The 22,609-nt window shown below is 44.0% G+C and overlaps 1 protein-coding gene across 1 annotated transcript in view; it reads right to left on the reverse strand.

Moving 5' to 3' along the window:
• Window positions 1–22,609, reverse strand: part of CIT (citron rho-interacting serine/threonine kinase) — a 191,349-nt gene that overhangs the window by 89,541 nt on the left and 79,199 nt on the right. Inside the window, 6 exon segments of the mRNA NM_001329948.2 lie at window positions 461–514; window positions 1,033–1,083; window positions 1,347–1,517; window positions 7,187–7,306; window positions 8,578–8,721; window positions 9,630–9,735. Of these exon segments, the coding sequence (NP_001316877.2) occupies window positions 461–514; window positions 1,033–1,083; window positions 1,347–1,517; window positions 7,187–7,306; window positions 8,578–8,721; window positions 9,630–9,735 (646 nt within the window).

The raw sequence follows: 22,609 nt of genomic DNA on the forward strand, positions 1-22,609 counted from the left end.
AGCACAAACTTTGCAGGATGCTATAAACCAAATCCACGCCCCTTCCCAATCACGTGACAACCCCATGGCTCCTCCAGCCTTCTGCAGGGCAGGCCTCCTGCTGGCAGAAAGCAGTTTGGGTGGGGAACTACTTCTCTTACAAACGTGCATAAATGAGGTGCCAGGCCCCCTGAGGCGAGAGATGCAGGCCTCTTGGGTTCTGTCGTAGTATAATTAGAACTTTTACTTGAGAGTCTCACACAGCTTGGTTTTTAAAAATAAACACTGCTGACATGTCTCAAAAGGAAAAACTATATTCAGAACTCTGATATTTTCAGGTAATCGCTCACTCCCCCTTCATTTTCCTCAGCGCTGGGTGACTAATTCTGTTTCTTTCATCTTTCGTGCTCTGGGACAAGGCAAAGATGTTTGGAAAGGAGGTGGTGGGGGGTAAGTTCCTGAAAAATCACCTTGGGCTTACCTTCTCCAGTTTCTCTTGGAGCTCCTGAATTTTGAGCTGCTGCTCAGCATTGATCTATAATTAAAATCCCAGGAAATAAAGCAAAAGGCAAATCGGCATTAACATCTTGCTACATTTATTGCAGTCCTATTCTCTTGAGGTTTCTATGGGGTCTTTTTCTTTGGGTTTCCAGAACCTATTAAGGGAGAGGAAGAACAGTGGCCTCTCAGGGAAGACTTTGTCCCAGTGCAAAGCTCCATGTTGATGATGCATGTAGGACCAGCAACATACAAATGGCAAAAAGAGAAAGTCGCTCAGTCCTTTAAGACAATAACAATTTTCCTATACTTTTTACTAAGTGTCTGGGTTTGTTGCTGTGGGCAGGTGTGACAAAAATGAGCTGTCTTTTACCTCTTTTAGAGCCATAAAGTCAAATGTGGTCACCCAAAGGTGGACTATCAAAATAAGCCTCGAAGAGAGGTCTCTATTCATTGATGAAGAATACTCTTCATCAATGATGGGCCACTGATAATAACATGAAAAAAGTTATCTACCCAAAATATTAATAGCAAAACCAATCATGGAAAGTATACCTTCTCCAGTTTCGCATATTCTCCCACTTCAGGCTTCCCTTGATCCTTAGCCTGTAATTAAAAAGACACAACATATTGGGAAATCTCAACAACCTAAAAAAGTCGTGGAGACTACTTTCTTGGTCTCTGTGACCAAGATAATAATAGTAAATAAGAATAATGTTATCTTCTGTAAATAAAGACCAAGAGTTTTCCAAGGTATCCTACTATTTCTCAAACTAGGTTGTTTCTCATTAAACTAGGTTCTCCTTTTTCTTGCTAAGATCATGTACAATTTTACCCAAAAAGCACCCTCCTGGAGGGTGGCTGACTACCTTCAACAGTTTATGCTGACATTCTGTCGCTTTCCGCTTGAATTCTTCAGCAGCAAGCCGAGACTCTCTCAGCTCAGATTCGTAGAGATCACTCCGTCTTCTTGCTGAGACAAGATCCTCTTCCAACTGATTCATCATCAACCTCATTTCTTCCACTTGAGCCTGGTACTCCTAAAGAGCAGGCAATGAAATAAAAGAGAACTTTAGAACTCCAAAAAGAATAGACAGGCAGTGAGGACGGAAGAGTATTAACCACACAGGGAAGATGCACAGTGAAGAGAGACTGGCAAAGAAAAGACCTGGCCAGGTGCAGTGGCTCATGCCTGTAATCCCAGCACTTTGGGAGGCCAAGGCAGGTGGATCACCTGACGTCAGGAGTTCAAGACCAGCCTGGTCAACATGGTGAAACACTGTCTCTGCTAAAAATACAAAAATTAGCTGGGTGTGGTGGTGCGGGCCTATAGTCCCAGCTACTTGGGAGGCTGAGGCAGGAGAATCGCTTGAACCCAGGAGGCAGAGGTTGCAGTGAGCCGAGATCGTGCCACTGCACTCCAGCCTGGGTGACAGGGCAAGACTCCATCTCAAAAAAAAAAAAAAAAGACCTACAGGCCTAGAGACAAGGGGAGTAGAAAGATGGACCCAGAATGAGGCACCAAGTAGGCAAAGGTGAGAAGTGTGGGGTGAAGATGAGGGAGAAAAAAATATTAAACCTTAAAACTGTTTTGGCCGGGTGTTGTGGCTCATGCCTGTAATCCCAGAACTTTGGGAGGCTGAGGCAGGCGGATCACAAAGTCAGGAATTCGAGACCAGCATGGCCAACATGGTGAAATCCCGTCTCTACTAAAAATACAAAAATTAGCCGGGCGTGGTGGTGGACACCTGTAATCCCAGCTACTCAGGAGGCTGAGGCAGAAGAATCACTTGGACCCGGGAGGCGGAGGTTGCAGTGAGCCGAGTTCGTGCCACTGAACTCCAGCCTGGGTGACAGAGCAAGACTCCATCTCAAAAAAAAAAAAAAAAAACACTTTTAATGTAGAGCATGTGTCATTAGCAAAACCACCGGGAACACGCATGCAAATCACACCATACGATATGCACAGAACCTTAAGGCCTAACACAGGAGAGCCAAAAGGGATGTTCTTTAAACAACAAGGATAAACTGCTTACATGTAGTTCTCCGCCAAGGGTAATCATTTATATAGACTTGTCCTTTAGAAGTCATGTGCTCCTAACACAAATTGGATATGGTACTAGTTTTAAAATTAACCTTTCAGACAGCACAAGAGGGTAATTGAAAATCTCAGTGGAAAGAATTCTGGAAGGTGAAACGCATCATGTCAGTTTCTCACCATTAATTTTTCTGGGCCCAAAACTGAATGATGACCGTAACATCACTCCTGCAATGCAAGTCACCCTGAAATCTGGAAGAGTCACAAAACACTGGCTTCGGTCAAAATAACTTGTGAGAAAAATTCCAAGGAAAGAACCTTCCTGTTCCCTTGAGCGAACCCTTTATGTGATCCAAACAGCCCAACCTTTTCCAAAATGCATTTCTAAAATCAAAACATTTACATTGAAGTTTCTCAGAACTGGGCTCACCAAAAGAAATGGCCGGTGATTTTGAAAACTTTTGGACAAAGTATAAAAATATTCTGTGTTAGCAAAAATCAAGGCTAAGTATAAGGATTATGAATGAGCATTTATGTAATCCAAGGTGACTTGTGGGGTGAGGACGAGAGAGATACAAAACGAAATGAACAAGGAATTGAATCAAGAATGTCTTTAAAAATCACAATATTCAGTAACATCTCTGAGATCCACTCTCCCAAGAAATAATTGGTGAGGAATATTTGAATATTTCTCCCAAGAAATAATCGATTGAGCAAGGATATTCTTTTAACTGATAAATTGCAATTTTTGAATAACAGGGTATAAAGGAAACCTTTTATCCCATTGTAGCAGGTGACGCCCCCCCCCAGAGCATATTAAAGGGGATGTGCTGCTCTTATGAAAACTGGATGGTTTCCATGCAAGCACACCTCTCCCTCTATTATCTGTAAAGGAGAAAGGAAAAAACAGCCCAAAATGGAACACGGGTCTCATTTCACTCTCTCCCACCCAAAAGCATACTGTTATTGAAGGTCAATCCTCAGAATCATGGGGCACACAGGTTTCCTGGGTCATGCATACTAAGCAGGCAATGCTGGATTATATAACCAAAGGTCTATAACCTGCTCACAATTATCTAAACTCACAGGGCAGGCCAGGCACGGTGGTTCACGCCTGTAATCCCAGCACTTTGGGAGCCCGAGGTGGCGGATCACTTGAGGTTAGGAGTTCAAGACCAGCCTGGCCAACATAGTGAAACCCCATCTCTACAAAATATACAAAAATTAGCCAGACATGGTGGTGAGCACCTGTAATCCCAGCTACTTGGAAGGCTGAGACAGGAGAATTGCTTGAACCTGGGAGGCAGAGGTTGCAGTGAGCCGAGATTACACCACTGCCCTCCAGCCTGGGTGACAGAGCAAGACTCTATCTCAAATTAATTAATTAATTAATTAATTCACAGGCCAGAACATGAGCTGTATGTGAAATGGAACATCGGTTTTTCTGGAACCCCTCAAGCAGAGCCATATTATGGCTTTCATAACTGTGAGCACTGAGCCTGTCTTGCCTTCCTCCATAAAAATTAAAATTAAAAATTACATTTTACAGTTGTGCTCCTATAAATACAAAAATATTAACATCATCTATGAAAACAGTGTCTTTGACCTAAGCTCAACTTTTTTCTTCTGATGAAAAAATTAAAACATTTTGTGAGACCCTAAAAGTAAAGTGGTCCCTAGATACCGTGCCTGCTAGAGCTAATGGGAAAGCCAGTTCTGGCTACAGGCATCGACACCAAATCTTGAGCATCTTTTGTCCTCAAGCTCACTTTTCTTTCTTGAATTTATGTCGGCGAGAAGGGAATGTAATTTTTGTGTTTTGTCAAGAGCGAGGACAGAGTGTCTGTTCCTTCCCCGCAACATCTCTCTTCCCTGAGCTGTCAGCACATAAGAGGGAGGAAGGCAGGAACCAGGCAACCATTCTGTCAGCTCTCCAAGCTCTCGGGGCACCCAGTCTGCTACAGCATCAAAAGAAAATTCTAACTCATTTGTGGATCCTTTGATATTGTGCTGGATACTTCAAGGAAATCCTATAAATCTAGCAGCTAACCAAATCCCTGCTTCAGGAAAAACCTGAGAGGTGATCATCAGGTCTGTTTGCAAGATCAGCTGAGAGAGAGCTGTGGTATCTCAGGATGGAATGAAAGACTGGTAGGTGTGAGTCAGGTCAGGATGGGGAACTGCAGACAGGTTTCAAGGCCCACCTAACGCAAGTCTTCTGAATGGAGCTTCAGAATTTTGTGGGGAGGAAGGATCAGGTATGATGCAATTCACTCAGAAACCATGGAACACAAGTGACTTCTGTGTTACCCACACTTTTGTCTCCTTTCCTGAGTAGGGGAGCAAGGAAGAAGCTGAAATTGCTAGTAATGATCTAGGAATCAAATTTCACATGAGTCTTTGAGGTGTTTTTCTTTTAAACCAAATCTAAATATTCTAGAGGGGGTAGCTAGGTGGAAGTAAAATATTTTTTTAAAAAATGAAGAGCCGGCCAGGTGCAGTGGCTCATGCCTGTAATCTCAGCACTTTGGGAGGCCAAGGCGGGCAGATCAGGAGGTCAGGAGTTCGAGACCAGCCTGACAAACATGGTGAAACCCCATCTCTACTAAAAACACAAAAATTAGCTGGGTGTGGCAGCGTGCACCTGTAGTCCCAGCTACTCAGGAGGCTGAGGCAGGAGAATCACTTGAACCCAGGAGGTGGAGGCTGCAGTGAGCCGAAACTGCACCACTGCACTCCAGCCTGGGTGACAGAGCGAGACTCCATCTCAAAAAAATAAAGAGCGATATAGAAAGTTAGATTTTTAAGAGAAAGATCAGGGAATAAATCCCAAGTCTAGAAAAAATCAATATGCCACAAACCAAATACTGAAAGTTTGCTGCAAGCATTAAAAGCTTTCTCCCAGTCTGCAAACATCCTGCTCTCACAAAACTTACCAAAAGTCATAAAATAAATCCTTGTTCCGATGAAAAATCAAATCTGAAACCACGTTTCTTCCCCACAATGGAACTTTTAGCAGTCATTAAATCTAAGACTCCACATGCATGCCAACTGTGGTATGAATCATAAAAGACGTGTCTTTGAACTCGGCCACCAACATACACCTTTTCAAAACGTCCTGATAATTCCGTTTCTAAGGAATCTATGGACACCAGCTGCTCCCTCTGGTGGCCAAACACAGCTTTCATTTCCCCAGGATGTCACCAAAAGTAAATTTCCAGGTATGTTGAACTAATGGGAGAAAATGATTCCTACCTCTTGAAACTTTTAGGATGAAAAACTATGTTGATAAAAGGAGCATGAGTCAACTGTCAAAGCAGATTTCTCAAAGCCAATGTGCAGCCTTCAAAACCTCTAAGACTGCATTATTCAGAGATCTGATGATCCTTTACAGGGTTTCCGTCCTATGCACATTTATTTATAATGTTTTTATCAAGCAACAGAATATTAACTGATCACAACTTTAAAATATTCAGATGATAAATATGCCAACAAAACTCCAAAGACAGTAATTCTTTTTTTAAAGAGTAATTAATGGATAGAGTTATTTGCAGAAGTTTCTTGCATTAGCTCCAGCCAGATGGCTAAGTTTGTGCTACCCAGAGACAGAAATGTTCATTTCTATCAGTGTTTCCATTAGATTTTCTGAAGTGAATGAGAGTTGCCTGGCAGCTGATAGTTCAGCTCTCCAATTGCTCATTGCCATCTCTTCATTAAAGTCTCTATTTACAGTTTTTCAAAAGACACAAAAATCCATGCTAAAAAGGAAACAATGAGGCAATACAAAAATGAGCCATTTAGAAAGAAAACCCGTTTAGAAAGAAAAAAAAAGAGTGGGCTTTTTAAAGGTCTCGATTCTCCTTTCTGAAAACACAGGGGACAGCCTTCTGCACTCAGATAGGCAGTGTTAATCCTGACTTGACCTTGACCAGAATGGTTCAAATTTCTCTTCTAGAATATTTCTTTATATAAGTAAAACTATTGAATTAGCCTGGCTTCACTCAAAAACTTAAAAGTGCATCTGAGAAGCTATTAAAACATTTAATTGTTTTTAACCATCTAAAGCAGGGATTGGCAAACTTTTGCTGTAAGAAGCCAGATAGTAAGTAGTTTCAGCTTTGCAGGCCACATGGTCTCTGTAATAACCACTCACCTCTGACTCTGTAGCCTGAAAGCAGCCAGGGCCGATATGCAAATTACCAAGCATGGCTGTGTTCCAAAAAAAAACACTTTATTTATGGAGACTGAAATTTGAATTTCATATAAATTTCAAATGTCATGAAATATTGTTTTACTTTTGATTTTTTTTCCAACTGTTTAAAAACGTAACCCCATTCTTAGCTTGTGGGCCATAGAAAATAGGTGTTGGACCAGCTTTGCCCCACAGGCTGAAGTTTGCCCACTCTTGCTCTAAACCTACATCTTTATTTTTAAAAGCAGACATTATGGGGTATCAGCTTCAAAAGGAGCTGGAACAAGCATTCTATGATGTATATAAATTATGAGAAATCTGAAGTTTCTGAATGACCTACATACCTGTCTCTCTTCCACTCTGCCCCCACCCTTTCTCTCTCTCCCTTTCTTCCTATTTCTCTCTCAAACATGCCTCTCCTGAAATTAGAGGTCCAAGCGAGCCGAGATGCTGCTGTGCTCCCAGGCAAGCAGGCCTACCTGCTCTTTGATTTCTTGGAGCTTCCGGCTCTGCTCTCTGATATCATGGAGAAGCTGCAGTGCTTTGTCATCCTCCTGGGACACCTCCATCCGTGCTTGCTCCAAACTTCGCTTTAAGCTCTGCAGAAAGCAAAAATTTTAATAGGGATGCCCTGTGGATCCTGCTTTGTTTGAAAAGACTCATTAAGAGAGCTGCAAGCTGCTTCGCAGACACCAGGACGGTTTCGAGTGACGGACCACAGTTCACAACTTCCAGTTGGTTGCCGATTCCGGTTTCCATCCTGTAAAACCCCTTGGTTCAAGAAACATCATCTCAACCTGGTGACCTTAGGGATCCAGCCAGAAACTGCATCAGCCTGTCTCCTGCCACCATCTACCTGTCCTAGGAGATACTTACTTGCATGTTCAGGACTAAAACCTATTAAGACCCAGTAGCTATTACAGCCACCATGTGGATGGCTACAAAGTGTTTTCTACAGTTATTTGTGGGCCCTAAAGTACATATGCCTCTTTCAAAGTAGCAATGACTTCATATCCTCTGCCCAGTTGTCATTTAAGACTCCAAGTGGTCTATTTCTACCTCCTGGCTTATTTTTCCTGGACACCTTTCATCCATAAGAATCCCTTAATGCTTCAATGGCACTGAAATCTATATCTGAAATACATAGCTGAATAACTTCACCCACCACTGAAAGGCAGCCAAGTCTGGAATGGAAACATAGCAGTTATTCTTAATCAGCCACGTTCTATAGATTTCCTCTCCCTTGTGAAAAAAACTTTAGAAATGTGTGATTCAACTTCTTAAGACTGTTTAATTGGGCACATTAAAAAAACACCTGAATGAAAAATTTAACAAGACAATGGAGAAGAAGACAGTCTACTCTTGTGAAGGAAAGAAAAAATGAAAGTCACATGGTAAATAATGACAGAGGGTCTGGGTTTTCAAGGCTATTTTCTTGTCACTACACTGGTTCTGGCCAATGGAAAATTTGATGTCAGGAAGATTGAAAGCAAGTTTTCTTGTACATAGTTGGGAGTCTGGTTCTCAAGGCTGCTCATGTCAGACACAACGCAGACCACAGAGGCTGGGATGGGAGATGTTAAGATCTTTTGCAACTTGCGGCAAAGATGGATTACTCCCATCCCCAGACTCCATGGTACCAGCCATCTACCTGCACTTTCTGCTGGAAATGAGTCCAGTCTCATTTCTTGGGGACCTTACGCCTGGCTCTCACTACTCTGCAAAACACAGATCTTGCTTTTGTGCTCTCCCTCTCTCTACTCTCTGCCATTGGCTGTGATGTGCCTCATGGAGCCATCATGAAACAGGATGAGACACACACAACAGGAAGTGCCACCTCCAAGGGAAGGGGGCTTCAGGGAAGGCTCACACTGCATTCTGTGATGTAGGTAGCAAGGTCCTGCTCCAGGAGGGATCTCTGAGTCTCAGAGGCCTTCAGCTCCACCTCCTTCTGACTAAGCACAGCCTCCACCTCTGACACTCTCCGATGTAACCGGGTCATTTCCTGCTCCATCTGAAATAAACACATCGACAGGTTAAAAAGGCCCGTGGAGGTTCATTAGGAGCAATCACATCTCAAGTAGCCTCCGAAACCACCTGGTGGTCTGGGCTAAGGCTAATTCGCCAAAAGTTAAGTTGGGATGGAAATACCATTGTTTCTTCGCCCAGGAGCGCACAGTTCTTCGTTAAGGACAGTCACCAAATGCTAAGTCACTCCTCTCATTCAAGTCCCGGTTCACACTTGATCACTTCTCTAACCCAGTTAGCAAGGAAGCCACAATCATCATTTTTCACCTGTTTGCTTTTGTTTTTGTTTTGTTTTTGCAGACGTCACTTTAATTTTATCCCAAATCCATCTTGATCCCCCCCCATCTCCTTGCAAAGATCTAGAGGACAAATCCAGGACAGGGCAAGGAGATATTTATTCGTCTGCACTCTTAGGAGTCCCAGGCAAGCAGTGACTTATTAGTTTCCAGAGCGTTGCCTCTGGGCAGGAACAGTGAATGTTAAGAGACGTTGAGCGTAATCAACACAGTGGCCGCAGTGACATAAGCAGGAGTTTTAAAAGACTAGGAAGAGAGACTTCGCATCACTCAAAGCAGATGGGATGTATCTCAGCCACAGGTGAGGACCCAGGCCACCTGCCGGAAGAAGCAGACATCTGGCTGGGTCATGCTGAGAAACGGACTGTTTAAATCCAGGGCCTCCTCTGGTTTAGATTTAAAGGATTTACAGCAACGGCAAGGCCCGAATTCATCTCCCTCTGAGCTGCTGGAGGCGCGACTTCAGCGAGGGCAGGAGCGCCTCACTCTCTACGGATCAGGCGGCTCAGAGCCAGCAGCGGCCCCGGGCGGATCCCTTGGCATATACGGACGGGAGGATCCTGGAGCAAGGAAGGAGGCCGGCTGCGGAAATAAATACCTTGTGACACTTGTCCTGAGAGTCTTGTAGCTCTTTGCTTTTGATGAGAAGTTTCTTTTCCATGGAGCTAGTCTTGGCAGGGGAGTCCAGACCCGACACAACAGACCTAGGTAGAGAAAAACCAACGTCAAGGGGGCCTGCAGGTGGGCCTAAGAAGCTGCATTAGGAAGCTGCAACATTTGTTTCATTTTACAAAAACATCTCATGCTCTTGATGTTAGGTCAAATAATGCCCCCTTCCCGTTTCCCAAAGATGCCCATGTCCTGATCTCTGCAAGCTGTGAATATATTACCACACATGGCAAAAGGGACTTTGCAGATGGGATTTAAGTTATGGATCTTGGGATGGAAAGATTCTCCTGGGATATCTGGATGGGTACAATGAAATCACAAGGATCCTTATAAGATGGAAGCAAGGATCGGAGTCACAGAGACCTGAAGATGTTACACCAATGGCTTTGAACACGGAGGAAGGGGCCACAAGCCAAGGAATGCAGGCAACCTCTAGAAGCTGGAAAAGACAAGGAAACAGATTCTGCCCTAGAGCCTCCAGAGAGAGTGCAGCCTTGTCTACACTGATCTCAGCCCAGTAAAACTCATCCCGGACTTTTTTTTTTTCTTGGAAACAGGGTCGCGTTCTGTTGCCCAGGTTGGAGTGCAGTGGTGCAACCTCGGCTCACTGCAACCTCCACCTCCTGGGTTCAAGCAATTCTCCTGCCTCAGCCTCCTGAGTAGTTGGGATTACAGGTGCTCGTGACCGTGCCTGACTAATTTTTGTATTTTTAGTAGAGATGGGGTTTCACCATGTTGGCTAGGCTGGTCTGGAACTCCTGACCTCAAGTGATCCTGCCACCTCAGCCTCCCAAAGTGCTGGGATTACAGGCTTGAGCCACCAAGCCTGGCATCATCTTAGACTTCTGATCTCCAGAACTGTAAAATAATAAATGTGTGTTGTTTTAAGCCACTAAGTTTGTGGTCATTTGTTACAGTGGCCATAGGAAACTCATACACCTATTGGGCACTGGCTGCATACCTGGTTCTGTTTGAACGCTAGATATATTTGAACCCTTTGTTTTTTCTTTTTTTTTTTTCTTTTTTCCTTCACTGACAGATACATTTGAACTCTTTACTCCCCACAGCAACTCTATGAGCAGATACGATTTATTATCCTCATTTTATATGAGGAAATTGAGGCCCAGAGAGGTTACATAAACTGCCAGTTGATAAATAGTTTCTGCTGGTCTCAAGAGGGAGCTGGGGTAGACAAGTTGGCTTGATGCACTTGCTTATACAACTCTTAAGAAAATATCACAAAAATAACATAGGATGCTCTCCTGAGAGTGGACCAAAAGGATGCTCCCCCCACAGAAAGGGCAAACTTACCCACACACATCTATGTAACTCATGCACTGTGCCCAGAAGCAGTTAATTATGGGCAGAGATGAGAGAGAGATTCCAGGACAGCTGCCCTCAGTGGTTGGTACACTGGATATGAACACTGCGACTGGTGAAAGACAAGGCCAGAGCAACAGTGGCCAAAGGTTCTTACGCACAGAGAGATGTGGCAGAGTCCACCACTACGCCTGGGCCCATCTTTGTTGCCCTGGTAACAGGGTTGCAGAGCTGGTTGTCAGTGACCACTCAGATCTTACCAGCAGGTGCAAGTTCTGCTTTCTGCTGCCCAAACTACTTCCCTGACTAAAAGAGGTCAGTTCCCTGCAGCAATGCAAAACACCTCTCTCCCCGCAGCTCCTGGCAATGACAAGGGCTGGCTTGATAGTGCTGACTTGCTGTACTCCAGTGACAGCTTTCCACACTCACAGCCAAATGAGTCAACGCCCAGCATCATGCTCCTCTGTTCAAAATCTCAGGCTGGGCACAGTGGCACATGCCTATAATCTCAACACTTTGGGAGGCCGAGGCAGAAGGATCACTTGAGGCCAGAAGTTCAAGACGGGCCTGGGCAACACAGCAATACTCTGTCTCTATTTTTAAAATAAATAAATAAATTATTTTTTGAAAGACAGTCTCACTCCGATGCCCAGGCTGGAGTGCGGTGGTCCCAGGTCACTGCAGCCTCGACTTCCCAGACTCAAGTGATTCTCTTACCTCAGCCTCCCCAGTAACTGGAACTACAGGCATGCACCACCACACCCAGCTGATTTTTGTATTTTTTGTAGACACGGGGTTTCTCCATGTTGCCCAGGCTGGTCTCGAATTCCTGGGCTCAAGCAATCCGCCCGCCTCAGTCTCCCAAAGTGCTGGGATTACAGGTACCACACCCAGCCGTCTCTATAAAAAATGTTTAAAAATGAGTCGGGCATAGTGGCTCATGCCTCTAGTCTCAGCTACGTGGGAGGCTGGGGTGGGAGGATCGCTCGAGCCCAGGAGTTCAAGGCTACAGTGAGCTACAATTGTACCACTGCACTCCAGTCTGGGTAACACAGCAAGACCTTGTCTCTTAAAAAAAAAAACAAATAGGCCGAGCGCGGTGGCTGATGCCTGTAATCTCAGCACTTTGGGGGGCTGAGGCGAGCGGATCACGAGGTCAGGAGATCCAGACCATCCTGGCTAACACGGTGAAACCTCATCTCTACTAAAAATACAAAAAATTAGCCAGGCCTGGTGGCGGGCGCCTGTAGTCCCAGCTACTCCAGAGGCTGAGGCAGGAGAATGGCGTGAACCCGGGAGGTGGAGCTTGCAGTGAGCCAAGATAGCACCACAGCACTCCAGCCTGGGCAACAGAGCGAGACTCTATCTCAAAAAAAAAGCAAATAAATTTAAAAAAAAAGAAAAATCTGACCCCACCACTGACTAGTTATTTGACATCTCCGAACCTCAGTTTCCTCAATTGTAAAATGGCCATAATTACCAACCTACTTCAAAGAGTTCTTGGAAGGATTAAATTTAATAATGCATGTAATGCTCTCAGCACAGTGCCTGGCACACTGCAAGTGTTCGACAAATGTCACCTGTTACTACTGTCATTGTTGTGTTTTCCATTACTACCCATGCAACTTCATAAATAGTACATGCCTCACGGGCCTAAAGCAATTGCTTAAAATGGTAAAACTCAGGGGGCTGAATTTGCTGTGTGCTATTATTCACATTAAAACAAATGGTGATTATTCATAGAAATGGGCAACAGGGATTGGATCCAGAAATAAATCTTTTTAAAAATCTTACTTTTGGCTAGAAATTTTAACCAAGTTCTACGCTTCTCACCAGCCTGTTTTCTACCTAAATCTAGCCAACACACACACACACTCTCTCTCTTTTCCTTTTCATATAAGATGAAATGCTTGGCATGGCCTTGAGCAAAATTCCTTTGCTATTTCCTTTATTCCTAATTGCACCTGGCTGGGTGGGCTAGAGAACAAGACCCAAACCACCCACGGAGAGAGTGGTGATCCACAGACTGGGTCCCTGGTCCTTCAGAGATCAAAAGTCACCCACATGTCATGAAGTCACATGCATGACATGCATCAGGGATGACAACACAGGTCACACCTCCTTGTGCTTAAGCAAAAAACTGGCACCCTTTAAAAGAACGATGACATGGGTGCATGATGATAGGTAGGATGTGGCATGAAAAACTTAATGACACATAGAAGGCTGGCCCCAGTAGGGCTTCCTGTTTAAAGTGCACTGCTGTGGGTACAAAACAGATCGCTTTTTCACCCCCCACCAAAAAAAACGAAAGGCACTTTTAGGTCACTTATCAATGGGCCCAGAAGCGAGGAGATGTGCAGCCCCCACCCACCGGCACTCAAAGGAGACCATGCGACAGCCCTCCTCACCCGAGGTCCAACCCCTTCATTCTGCTATTCCATGTTTGACAAATGCTCACTGTTTAGAAGTTCTAAGCACAGCAATTAAGAGCTCTTCAGAATAAAGGTGCTAAAGAAATCTTTTTCTTTAAGAATAAATAAAAATTGCATCTAAAAAAAAGCTAGAGTAAGAATGCTATGACTAAGCTGGGTGTGTAGCAACAATCCCATAAACAATCATGGGATTGGAGGATGAGACAGGAGAGTAAAGGTTATCAGGCTTCCTACACCTTCCCTGGTTCTCAATGCAGGTACACATTAGAATCACTTGGAGACCTTTTAAAAAACACCTGATGTGTAGGCCCCATTCAGACCAATTAAATCAGAGAGTCAGAAAGATGTGGAGTGTGGCCCCGGGAAGCAACATTTGTATTAAGCTACTGAGTGACTGTAATGTACAGAAAGGATTAAGAACCATGGTGCTAATTAGAAGAAAGTGCTTCTGATTTAGGGTCTAGCCACTTAAAACTCATTGTATGACCATCCCCAGCATTTAGTTCCATGTGGCATTTTGGCCAGACCATTTGGTACTGGTGCCTTTTCGTCACTCTTTGAGTAAGAACCCAATTTTGAAATTAATGGTGGTGGGCTATGAATTTCAAAACAACGTACAGGTATTAGATAATGATTAAAGCCTATTGTCCCCAGTGTTAATAATTCAGTTAAAATATACCATTTCCATGAATTTCTATAAAAGAAATATAATACAGATAGACATGGCTAAATTTAAAATGTTTATATTCTATTCATTTTTCATGTAGACATGGGGCAATTCAATCTCTAGCATCAATGGTAAGTTCTCAGTATGTATTTCTTGAGCACACATATCCTCCCCAACAAATATTCTGAAATATTACAATTTATTTTCTTTTTCTAAGATTTTCTTTTTTTGTTTTTTGTTTTGTTTTGTTTTGTTTGAGACGGAGTTTCACTCCGTCACCAGGCTGGAGTGCAGTGGCACAATCTCGGCTCACTGCAACCTCCACCTCCCGGGTTCAAGCGATTCCCCTGACTCAGCTCCCGAGTAGCTGGGACTACAGGCCCACGCCACCACGCCCAGCAAATTTTTTTTTTTTTTTTTTGTATTCTAGTACAGATGGGGTTTCACCATGTTGGCCAGGATGGTCTCGATCTCCTGACCTCATGATCTGCCCGCCTCAGCCTCCCAAAGTGCTGGGATTACAGGCGTGAGCCACTGCGCCCAGCCTGTTTTCTTTTTCTAAGATTTTTATTAGCCATCCTTCTGACTTTCAAAGCAACAGCAAGTGATTGCTGATAATTGCATTATGCTAACATTGACCATAATGTAAATCATAGCTTGAGAGGTTCGATCAAAGACTGGCCTCAGAGTCACCAGTTACACCAAATATTATTGTATATTACATTATAATAACATTACATACATATTATCACATATATATTATTACCAAATATAGCCCTGTCCTCTTCAAGCAGCAAGTCTGCTGGTCTCAAATTATCCCGAAAAGTACCACTTCATCAAGCATAGTATTTAAAGAGCTGATACTATCACTGCTTTAAGGAAAGTTTGCAAGAAAAATCCTCTAACTGGTTGGAACTCTAAAATGATGGGCAATGGGGTGCAGAGTTGCAGTAAACAAACTATCTAATTATGAAGTTCTGTTGACCATGGAATGGGACAGAGTCTATCTGTTCATTAAAATGCCTTCCAAAATTTTTCCTTTGTTCTCAAAATTCTCAAACTTCAACAAAATTTTTTTTAACCACCTTCTCTAAGCGTGTGTGTGAGAGAGAGAGACACCCAGAGAGGGAGAGAGAGAGACAGAGAAGAGAATATAAAAGCCCTGTGATCCCCATGAGAGATACCTGCAGACCAGTGGTTCTCAACAGGGGCAGTTTGGCAATGTCTAGACATTTTATTTTCATGACTAGGGGTGCTATTAATATGTAGTGGGTAGAGGCCAAAGATGCTGCTCAACATCCTACAATCCACAGGACAGCTCCCACAACAAGAATTATCCAGCCCAAAATGTCAATAGTGCCAACTTGAGAAACTGTGCTGCAGGGGCTATTAAGGAAGCCACAATTCCTGTCCTCAAGGAAGTAACAATCTAAGAGAGAGAATTAATGCCACGACCTTTGTCATCAGGACAAGTGCTCATTTATTGAGCACATGTCAGGCACGTGTTTAGTGCTTCACGGGTTACTTCACTGAGTCCTCCCCACAATCCTATAAGATGGGTATTATTAATGGCATTAAGGAGGGGCTTGCCCTATAACTCTATGTTCTCCTACCACGTTACCATGATTTGTGCAGGGGTGCCAGGCAGTAGAACCCCAGTTCAAAGCTGAGGCTCTATCACCAAACAGTCATGGCTTCAAATCCCATTTCTGCTACTTCTTGGCTAGATGGCCTTGGACACACTCAAGAAAAGTGCTACAGAGGCTCAGAGGGGCAAGGTCATGGAGGAAAGGGAGAACGGAACATGTGAGATACAGTGACCTCCATCCATGACTGGCTGCATTCGGTGCTAAGAAGCTGACTCCAAGCCTGAGTCCAGGACAGCTCTGGATACCCAAGAACATCCACATGCCAGGTTGGTTCACAGCCACCCCAGGGAAAGCTCACCCCACAAGAGCAACTCTCCCTCCCTCACTTTAGGGTTCAGGGGAGTAATTAGGTGGGAAGCAGGGTAGATATTAGAAACCCAGGCCAGTTCATGCTCTGGGCTCGATGAGATGCAGTACAATGAAGATGCTAATAAAAGAACATGCAGCCTGCCCACACGTTGCTTGCCTACTCCTGGCCGCATCTCGGATACACAGCCAGTTATCCCCATGGAGAGAAAAGGCACTTCTGAGCAGCGGGTGCACGCAGCCACCCGCCCACACACAGCAGTGCTGTCTCTTTGAGCACGAAGCCAAGTTTGGGTTTTCCTTTTTTTTTTCCAGCTTCTATTTTCTAGAAAAACTTACTCTGAAATCAACATCTCTTCCTGATATACACATCTGCTTTATAATTATAGAAGCCCAAAGAGTATTAATAGGGATAATGGTATATGACACAGAAGAAAGAGCAGGCGTGGTCATTACCGCTGTAACAGGAAGACATGTTTTCTTAAAATGTATCAGATATGACACAAAAATTGCTTTACATGTACCCTCAACATTTCAGTGAAAATTATAAAATGCAGTTTTCCCAATGATGTACCTGTAAATAATCCATATAACTTTGTTAAAAAAAATTACTTAACAGGGCTATGAATAGAATATTGCATATCAAAAGAGAATACAATGTGTACTCCTTCCTACAAGCAAGTGTACATGTTGAATACTCTCTAATCACTACTGCGATGATTAAGTTCGTGCTTAAGCATCAAGCCATCCATTTATTCCCTTAGGAATAGGACCCTATGCCTGCAAAATACGACACCAAACCACAGATAACACAGATCACAAATCCCAGATATTCTTGGGAAAACCAAGAATGAGTATACTTGAAGCCAAAATGAGGGGACTCAAAATTAGCTCAGCTGAGGGCCCCACCTTTAGTGCTGGCCAACAGCACTAAAAATACATGCAACTGCAAGATGTAATATGCTGCAAAAAATAAAAAACTCATCAGCATTCCATTTCCAAAAATATACTGGCTTTTAAGATTGAGCATTCTGAAATTTGTGAACTTGTTTTATTTATTTATTTAGAGATGGAGTCTTGTTCTGTCACCAGGCTGGAGTGCAGTGGTGCGATCTCGGCTCACTGCAACCTCTACCTCCCAGGTTCAAGCAATTCTCCTGCCTTGTCCTCCGGAGTAGTTGGGACTACAGGCACGCGCCACCGTACCCAGCTAATTTTTTTGTATTTTTAGTAGAGATGGGGTTTCACCACCCTGTTGGCAAGGATGGTCTCGGTCTCCTGACCTCATGATCCACCCGCCTCGGCCTCCCAAAGTGCTTGGATTACAGGCGTGGGCCACCACATCTGGCCTCTGAACTAATTTTATAAGCATACTTTAAAATACACAATGGTGGCCGGGTGTGGTGGCACGCACCTGTAGTCCTAGCTACTCGGGAGGCTGAGGCAGGAGAATTGCTTGAACCTGGGAGGCGGAGGTTGTCGTGAGCCGAGATAGCGCCACTGCACTCCAGCCTGGCGACAGAGTGAGACTCCGTCTCAAAAATAAAATAAAAATAAAATAAAATAACAATGGTGCCCCTCAGGAACACCTGGAAATATCAAAAACACTATTCCCCTAAAGACAGTCAGAGTCTGTCTAGCTTTGGGGCACACCCCCTCCCCGCCCACACACACAATATATATATTTATATATATACCACACACACATATACATACTGACACACACCACACATACTCATATACATACACACATATGCACTCACACACACAACGAGCAGTGGTCTCTAGTTAAATTAGAGCACTTGCTTTGAAATGATTAATATGTAGCTCCAGAATCATTTATCAAAAATCATGCTATTAATAAAAGAATAGCTAGTCCCATGATTTTTAATTCAGTTCCCACCTCTAAGCCAGTGCCTCACTTTGCAGGTTAATTTCATTGCCTCTCACCTGGATGACTGCAATAACCACACTTACCTCCCTGGATCCAACTCTTGTCCCTCATTATCCACCCTCCACACAATGGTCAGAGGCACACTTTGTGAAATAAGACGCAGATATTCCATGACCCTATTCAAAATCCTGCAAAAGCTTCCTACTCAGTGCAATTTAGAGCAAAGTCCATACCTAAAGGCCCTGATGATCTCAACTCAGACCATGTTCCTTGTGTATCCTTAAGTTCCCCCTACCCAAACATGCCTTCTGTTCATTGAGCACCCATAGGTTAGTGGCAGCCTCAGGGCCTTTGCCCTTTTTTCCTCTCTCTGGAATACTCTTCCCACTTATTTTTGCTAACCGACTCCTTATTGATATTCTGGAAGAATGCACTCTGTGTGGGCAGGGATGCTTGCTCCTTTGCATTCACTGTTACTTCTCCAGTGCCTAGAAAGTGCTTGGCACATAGTAGGCTCTCAAATAGCTGAATGAATGAATGAATGAATGAATGAACAAATGAATGAATGTGAATCTGCCCCCATCATGTAAGCTCCATGAAGACAGGGATTTTTGTCTCATAGTCAGTGCTATATCCCAGGTTCTCGAACAGCCCCTAGGACCTCAGAGCTGCTCAGTGTGGGCTTAAAAGCTGTGTCACCTTGGGATGCAACTCAGCCTTCTTGAACAAATACTCATGCTCAGCTCAGAGAACCTTTCCTTGCGGACCCAGTCTAAAGTGGCCACCCCCAGGCAGTCTCAATCCCAATTCTGCAGACCACCATCTGCAATTGCCTCACATGTGCACAGTAGTTATTTCTCCTTTGTTTCTCCCCACCAAATGCTAGCTTCTTGAGAGTAAAGACCTTATCTGTCTTGCTCAGAGTTGTGCCTTAAGGACTAGAACAATATATTTGTTGAGTGAATGAATGAATGAATGAATGAATAAGTGAATGGTGTGCTAGTACTTCTGTGCCCCCAAGCAGCCAGTTTAAAGGTCACCGTGGGATAAAGGAATCCAAAATGAGAAGTGTGCTGCATGTATGCTGGCATGAAAAAGCTTTCCAGCACCTGCAAGTAGAGATGCCCAGCATTGGTTCCGAGACAGGAATGGCACAATGACACACAGACTTACCCATCCAGGGGATACCCAAGTGCTTCCAGGGTGGGTGGGAGCATGTGACATCTAGGCTGGGAACATGCACACTTCCCACTGGCACTGGATCCTACCAGAAGCCTAGAGAGCATTTTATAGAAAGTGCAGGTTGAAGTGATACATCACAGACTCCATTCAGAGTAAAAAATTGGATGGAGATATTAGGACATCTGTCAGGCCCCCCACGTGGAGCTGGATTCTCTCAATGGGCAGAAACCAGCAAGATGTCTTTATAAGGTGGAAGCAGGGAGAAAAAGAGAGTCAAAAGCACCCCATACCCATCCTCGGACCTAAATAACATTAACAAATATGAAATGAACACTCATTCTGCTCATGGCACCAACACTAAGTGCACTTCATATCCCCATGGCAAACCTATCAGATAGGCGACCTTACACCTTCCACTTTATAGATGAGGGAATTGAGGCTGAAAGCAGTGAAATGTCTCATTCACACAATAAGCAAGGGGTGAAACCCTGAGTTCAGCCCACGTCTGTCTGATTCCAAAGCCTGGACTTTGAATGGGTATGCTACAGTCAGTCCCAAAAAAATAGGCATGTTTATATCAGTTTTAAAGTTAAAAGTTGAGCCAGTCGTGGTGGCTCACATCTGTAATCACAACACTTTGGGAGGCCAAGGCTGGAGGATCACTTGAGGTCAGGAGTTCAAGACAGGCCTGGCCAACATGGTGAAACCCAGCCTCTACTAAAAATACAAAAACAAAATTAGCTGGGCGTGGTGGCAGGCACCTGTAATCCCGGCTACACAGGAGGCTGAGGCACAAGAATCGCTTGAACCTGGGAGGCGGAGGTTGCAATAAGCTGAGATTGTGTCACCATACTCCAGCGTGGGCAACAGAATGAGACTCTGTCTCAAAATAAATAAATAAATAAGTTAAAACTTGGAAAAGTTGACCACCCTCTGCCAGATGTGAGCTGAGTGAAACTAAGAAGTAACCCAAGCATCATGATCATCATTTTCTCTATCTGTAAAATAATGAGTTATTGCTGGGGCTACATGAGAATGCTTGTCAGGCACTCAGAATAGTACCTAGAAGAGTAGATTCTCATTAAAACCAATTCTTTTACCTTTACTATTAGACAAGTCCATAACCCCTGCATAATCTAGCAAAGTCATGGCTCTTAGAGGCAGGGTAGATAGTACAGTGGTCTAGAGGCAACCAGATATTGATCCAAGTCTTAGATGTGTTTCTACCTTCAGAACCTCAGGAAAATAATCTAATCTTCCTGAATCAGTGTCTTCATTTGTAAAATGGGGATAATACCAGCTACCTCATAGAGTTACAGTGAGATTGTGAGGATTTAATGAGATAATACACATAAAGTACTCGCATAGTTCTGGGAACACAAGAAGTGCTCTACAGAAAACAGGTTCCATTAGCAGTTGTCTACACTGTGCAGAAGGAATTGGTATAATCCCTGGCCATTTTAGTCTAATTCAATTCAACAAATGTTCATTGAAGACCTGCCAGGGGCAAGGCACTGTTTCAGGCAAAAGAAGGAAGACCTGGTCCTGTCCTTAATGAGCCTTGAACAGCTTGGCCAGACAACACTATTGAAGTGATTCAGTAGGGGATGAGAAGGAGTCACAAATGAGCCGGCAGGCTGGGGTCTTGGCGTACCAAGACTGAATACCAAGTTCAGGAGCAGCCATTAATTCTGAGCACACTGGGATGCTGTTGAAGGTGTAAGCTGGCGAATGACATCATCCAACCTATGCTTTGGAAGAATTCCACCCTTTGTGGAGAATGGATTACAGCCAGGAAAACCAGAGGCAAGGGAATCACTGAGGAGGCTACTGCAACAGTCCAAGCAAGAGTCCATGATGGGTGCCAATGAGGAAGAAAGATGGGCATGGATGCAAGTGGCATCCTAGAGGCACCACTTGGAGAAATTGGCAACTGATGGGATGGCGGGGGAGGCAGAAAAGAATTTACGATGACTCAGCTTTCTTGCCTAGAAGGGTAGGGAAGGTGGTAGTTTCTTACATAAAATGAAGAAGCCAAAACTAGCACCTAGTGGCTTACTGAGTGAGCGAGTGGGTCTGTCTATGTAGGAAGGGAACAGAGGATGGGATGGTGAGAAACTGGTAAAACATCCTGGTGATGAGGAACACAGTGTACGATGGGAGGAGGCCATGGGGAGGTGAGAACTAAAGTCAAGGAACTGAATGAGATCACCAAGAACCAACTAGAAAGATAACTGAGGATGGAACTTGAGGAGATGGTACGTACATTGCAAGAGCCTGATGGCAGCCACAAAAGAGTGAGAATGACAGTCAGAGAGGTAGGAGGGAAACCAAGTGTCCATAATACAGAAGAGAAGAAAGTAGAATGTTGTCTTGAAGAAATGTAGTATTAATGGTATCACGTGGTGAGATGGAAATCACCAGATTTGGTGGTTAGGTACAATCAACGGCTTCTGAGACAGTCATTTCAGTGTTGTTGAAGAGGTGGAAAAAAGAGGTGTTGAGTGCAGGCTCTTCTTTCAGGAAGTTTGTCGGAGAGAGGTCAGGAGATGAACAGCAAGCAAAGCAAAAAGAACTAGGAGAAATTCACGTAGGCAAAGGAAGAGTTGCCAGACTGGCGCAGAGCTTGGGAACATGTAGCGCCATTTAGTCAATGACTGTCTTCTTAAGGGATCCCAGGCAACCATGCAAATTAGCATGTGTAGGCCAGCAAAAAACACACTTGACAGATCTTCTGGAGCCTAATCTTCAGGACTGGGCTAGGATTGTCTGGATTAGATTTCCTAAAGGTATCTTTAAGACAAATGAGAAGGCGGTGGAATGGTCCTGCCAGGGCTGCAAGGCAGGCACGCACAGTCTAAATAGAGAACAGAATAAGGCAAGTAGGAGAACAAGCTGTGCTTGGCTGAGAGAAGGAAGAAATTGAATGAGCAAGAGGAGAGGAGAAAATCCAACACAACACACACAGGCGAATGTTAAACATCTAATCCAGATAATGAGGGGATGGGAACAACACAAGGCACTTGAGAGCAATAACCATGGGCAGAAGCTAGTTAAGGTTTTTGAACTTGTCTGGGAAATACAGCAGATGCATATCTTCGTGTAGCAGAGAAGACTCTGTTATTGCTGCTATTTAAAAAATCAAATTGCAGGCAAGACTCTTTCCAATAGGGATAGGTAGCAAGCACAAGGACCAAGAGCCTTTGGCTGGATGTAGAAAGGAAAACACTTTTTAAGGGAAGATCCTCCAACCTCCAAGTATTTCATAAAAAGGAAACAGGACTGATTGGAGAGTTCAGGCTGTCTTCCACTGGTATCAGCCATCCCAGGACAGATGGGAGGCAAACAAAAGTACAAAATGTAGATGTGAATAGACATAGATAGTAGAGTCATCAACAAAATGAGAGTTGCAGCCATAAGAATGATTTAGATGGATTAACCAAATGCTTATTAAGCAAC

Source organism: Pan troglodytes, chromosome 10 (assembly GCF_028858775.2).
Source record: "Pan troglodytes isolate AG18354 chromosome 10, NHGRI_mPanTro3-v2.0_pri, whole genome shotgun sequence".
In the NCBI taxonomy this organism is placed as follows: Eukaryota; Metazoa; Chordata; class Mammalia; order Primates; family Hominidae; genus Pan; species Pan troglodytes.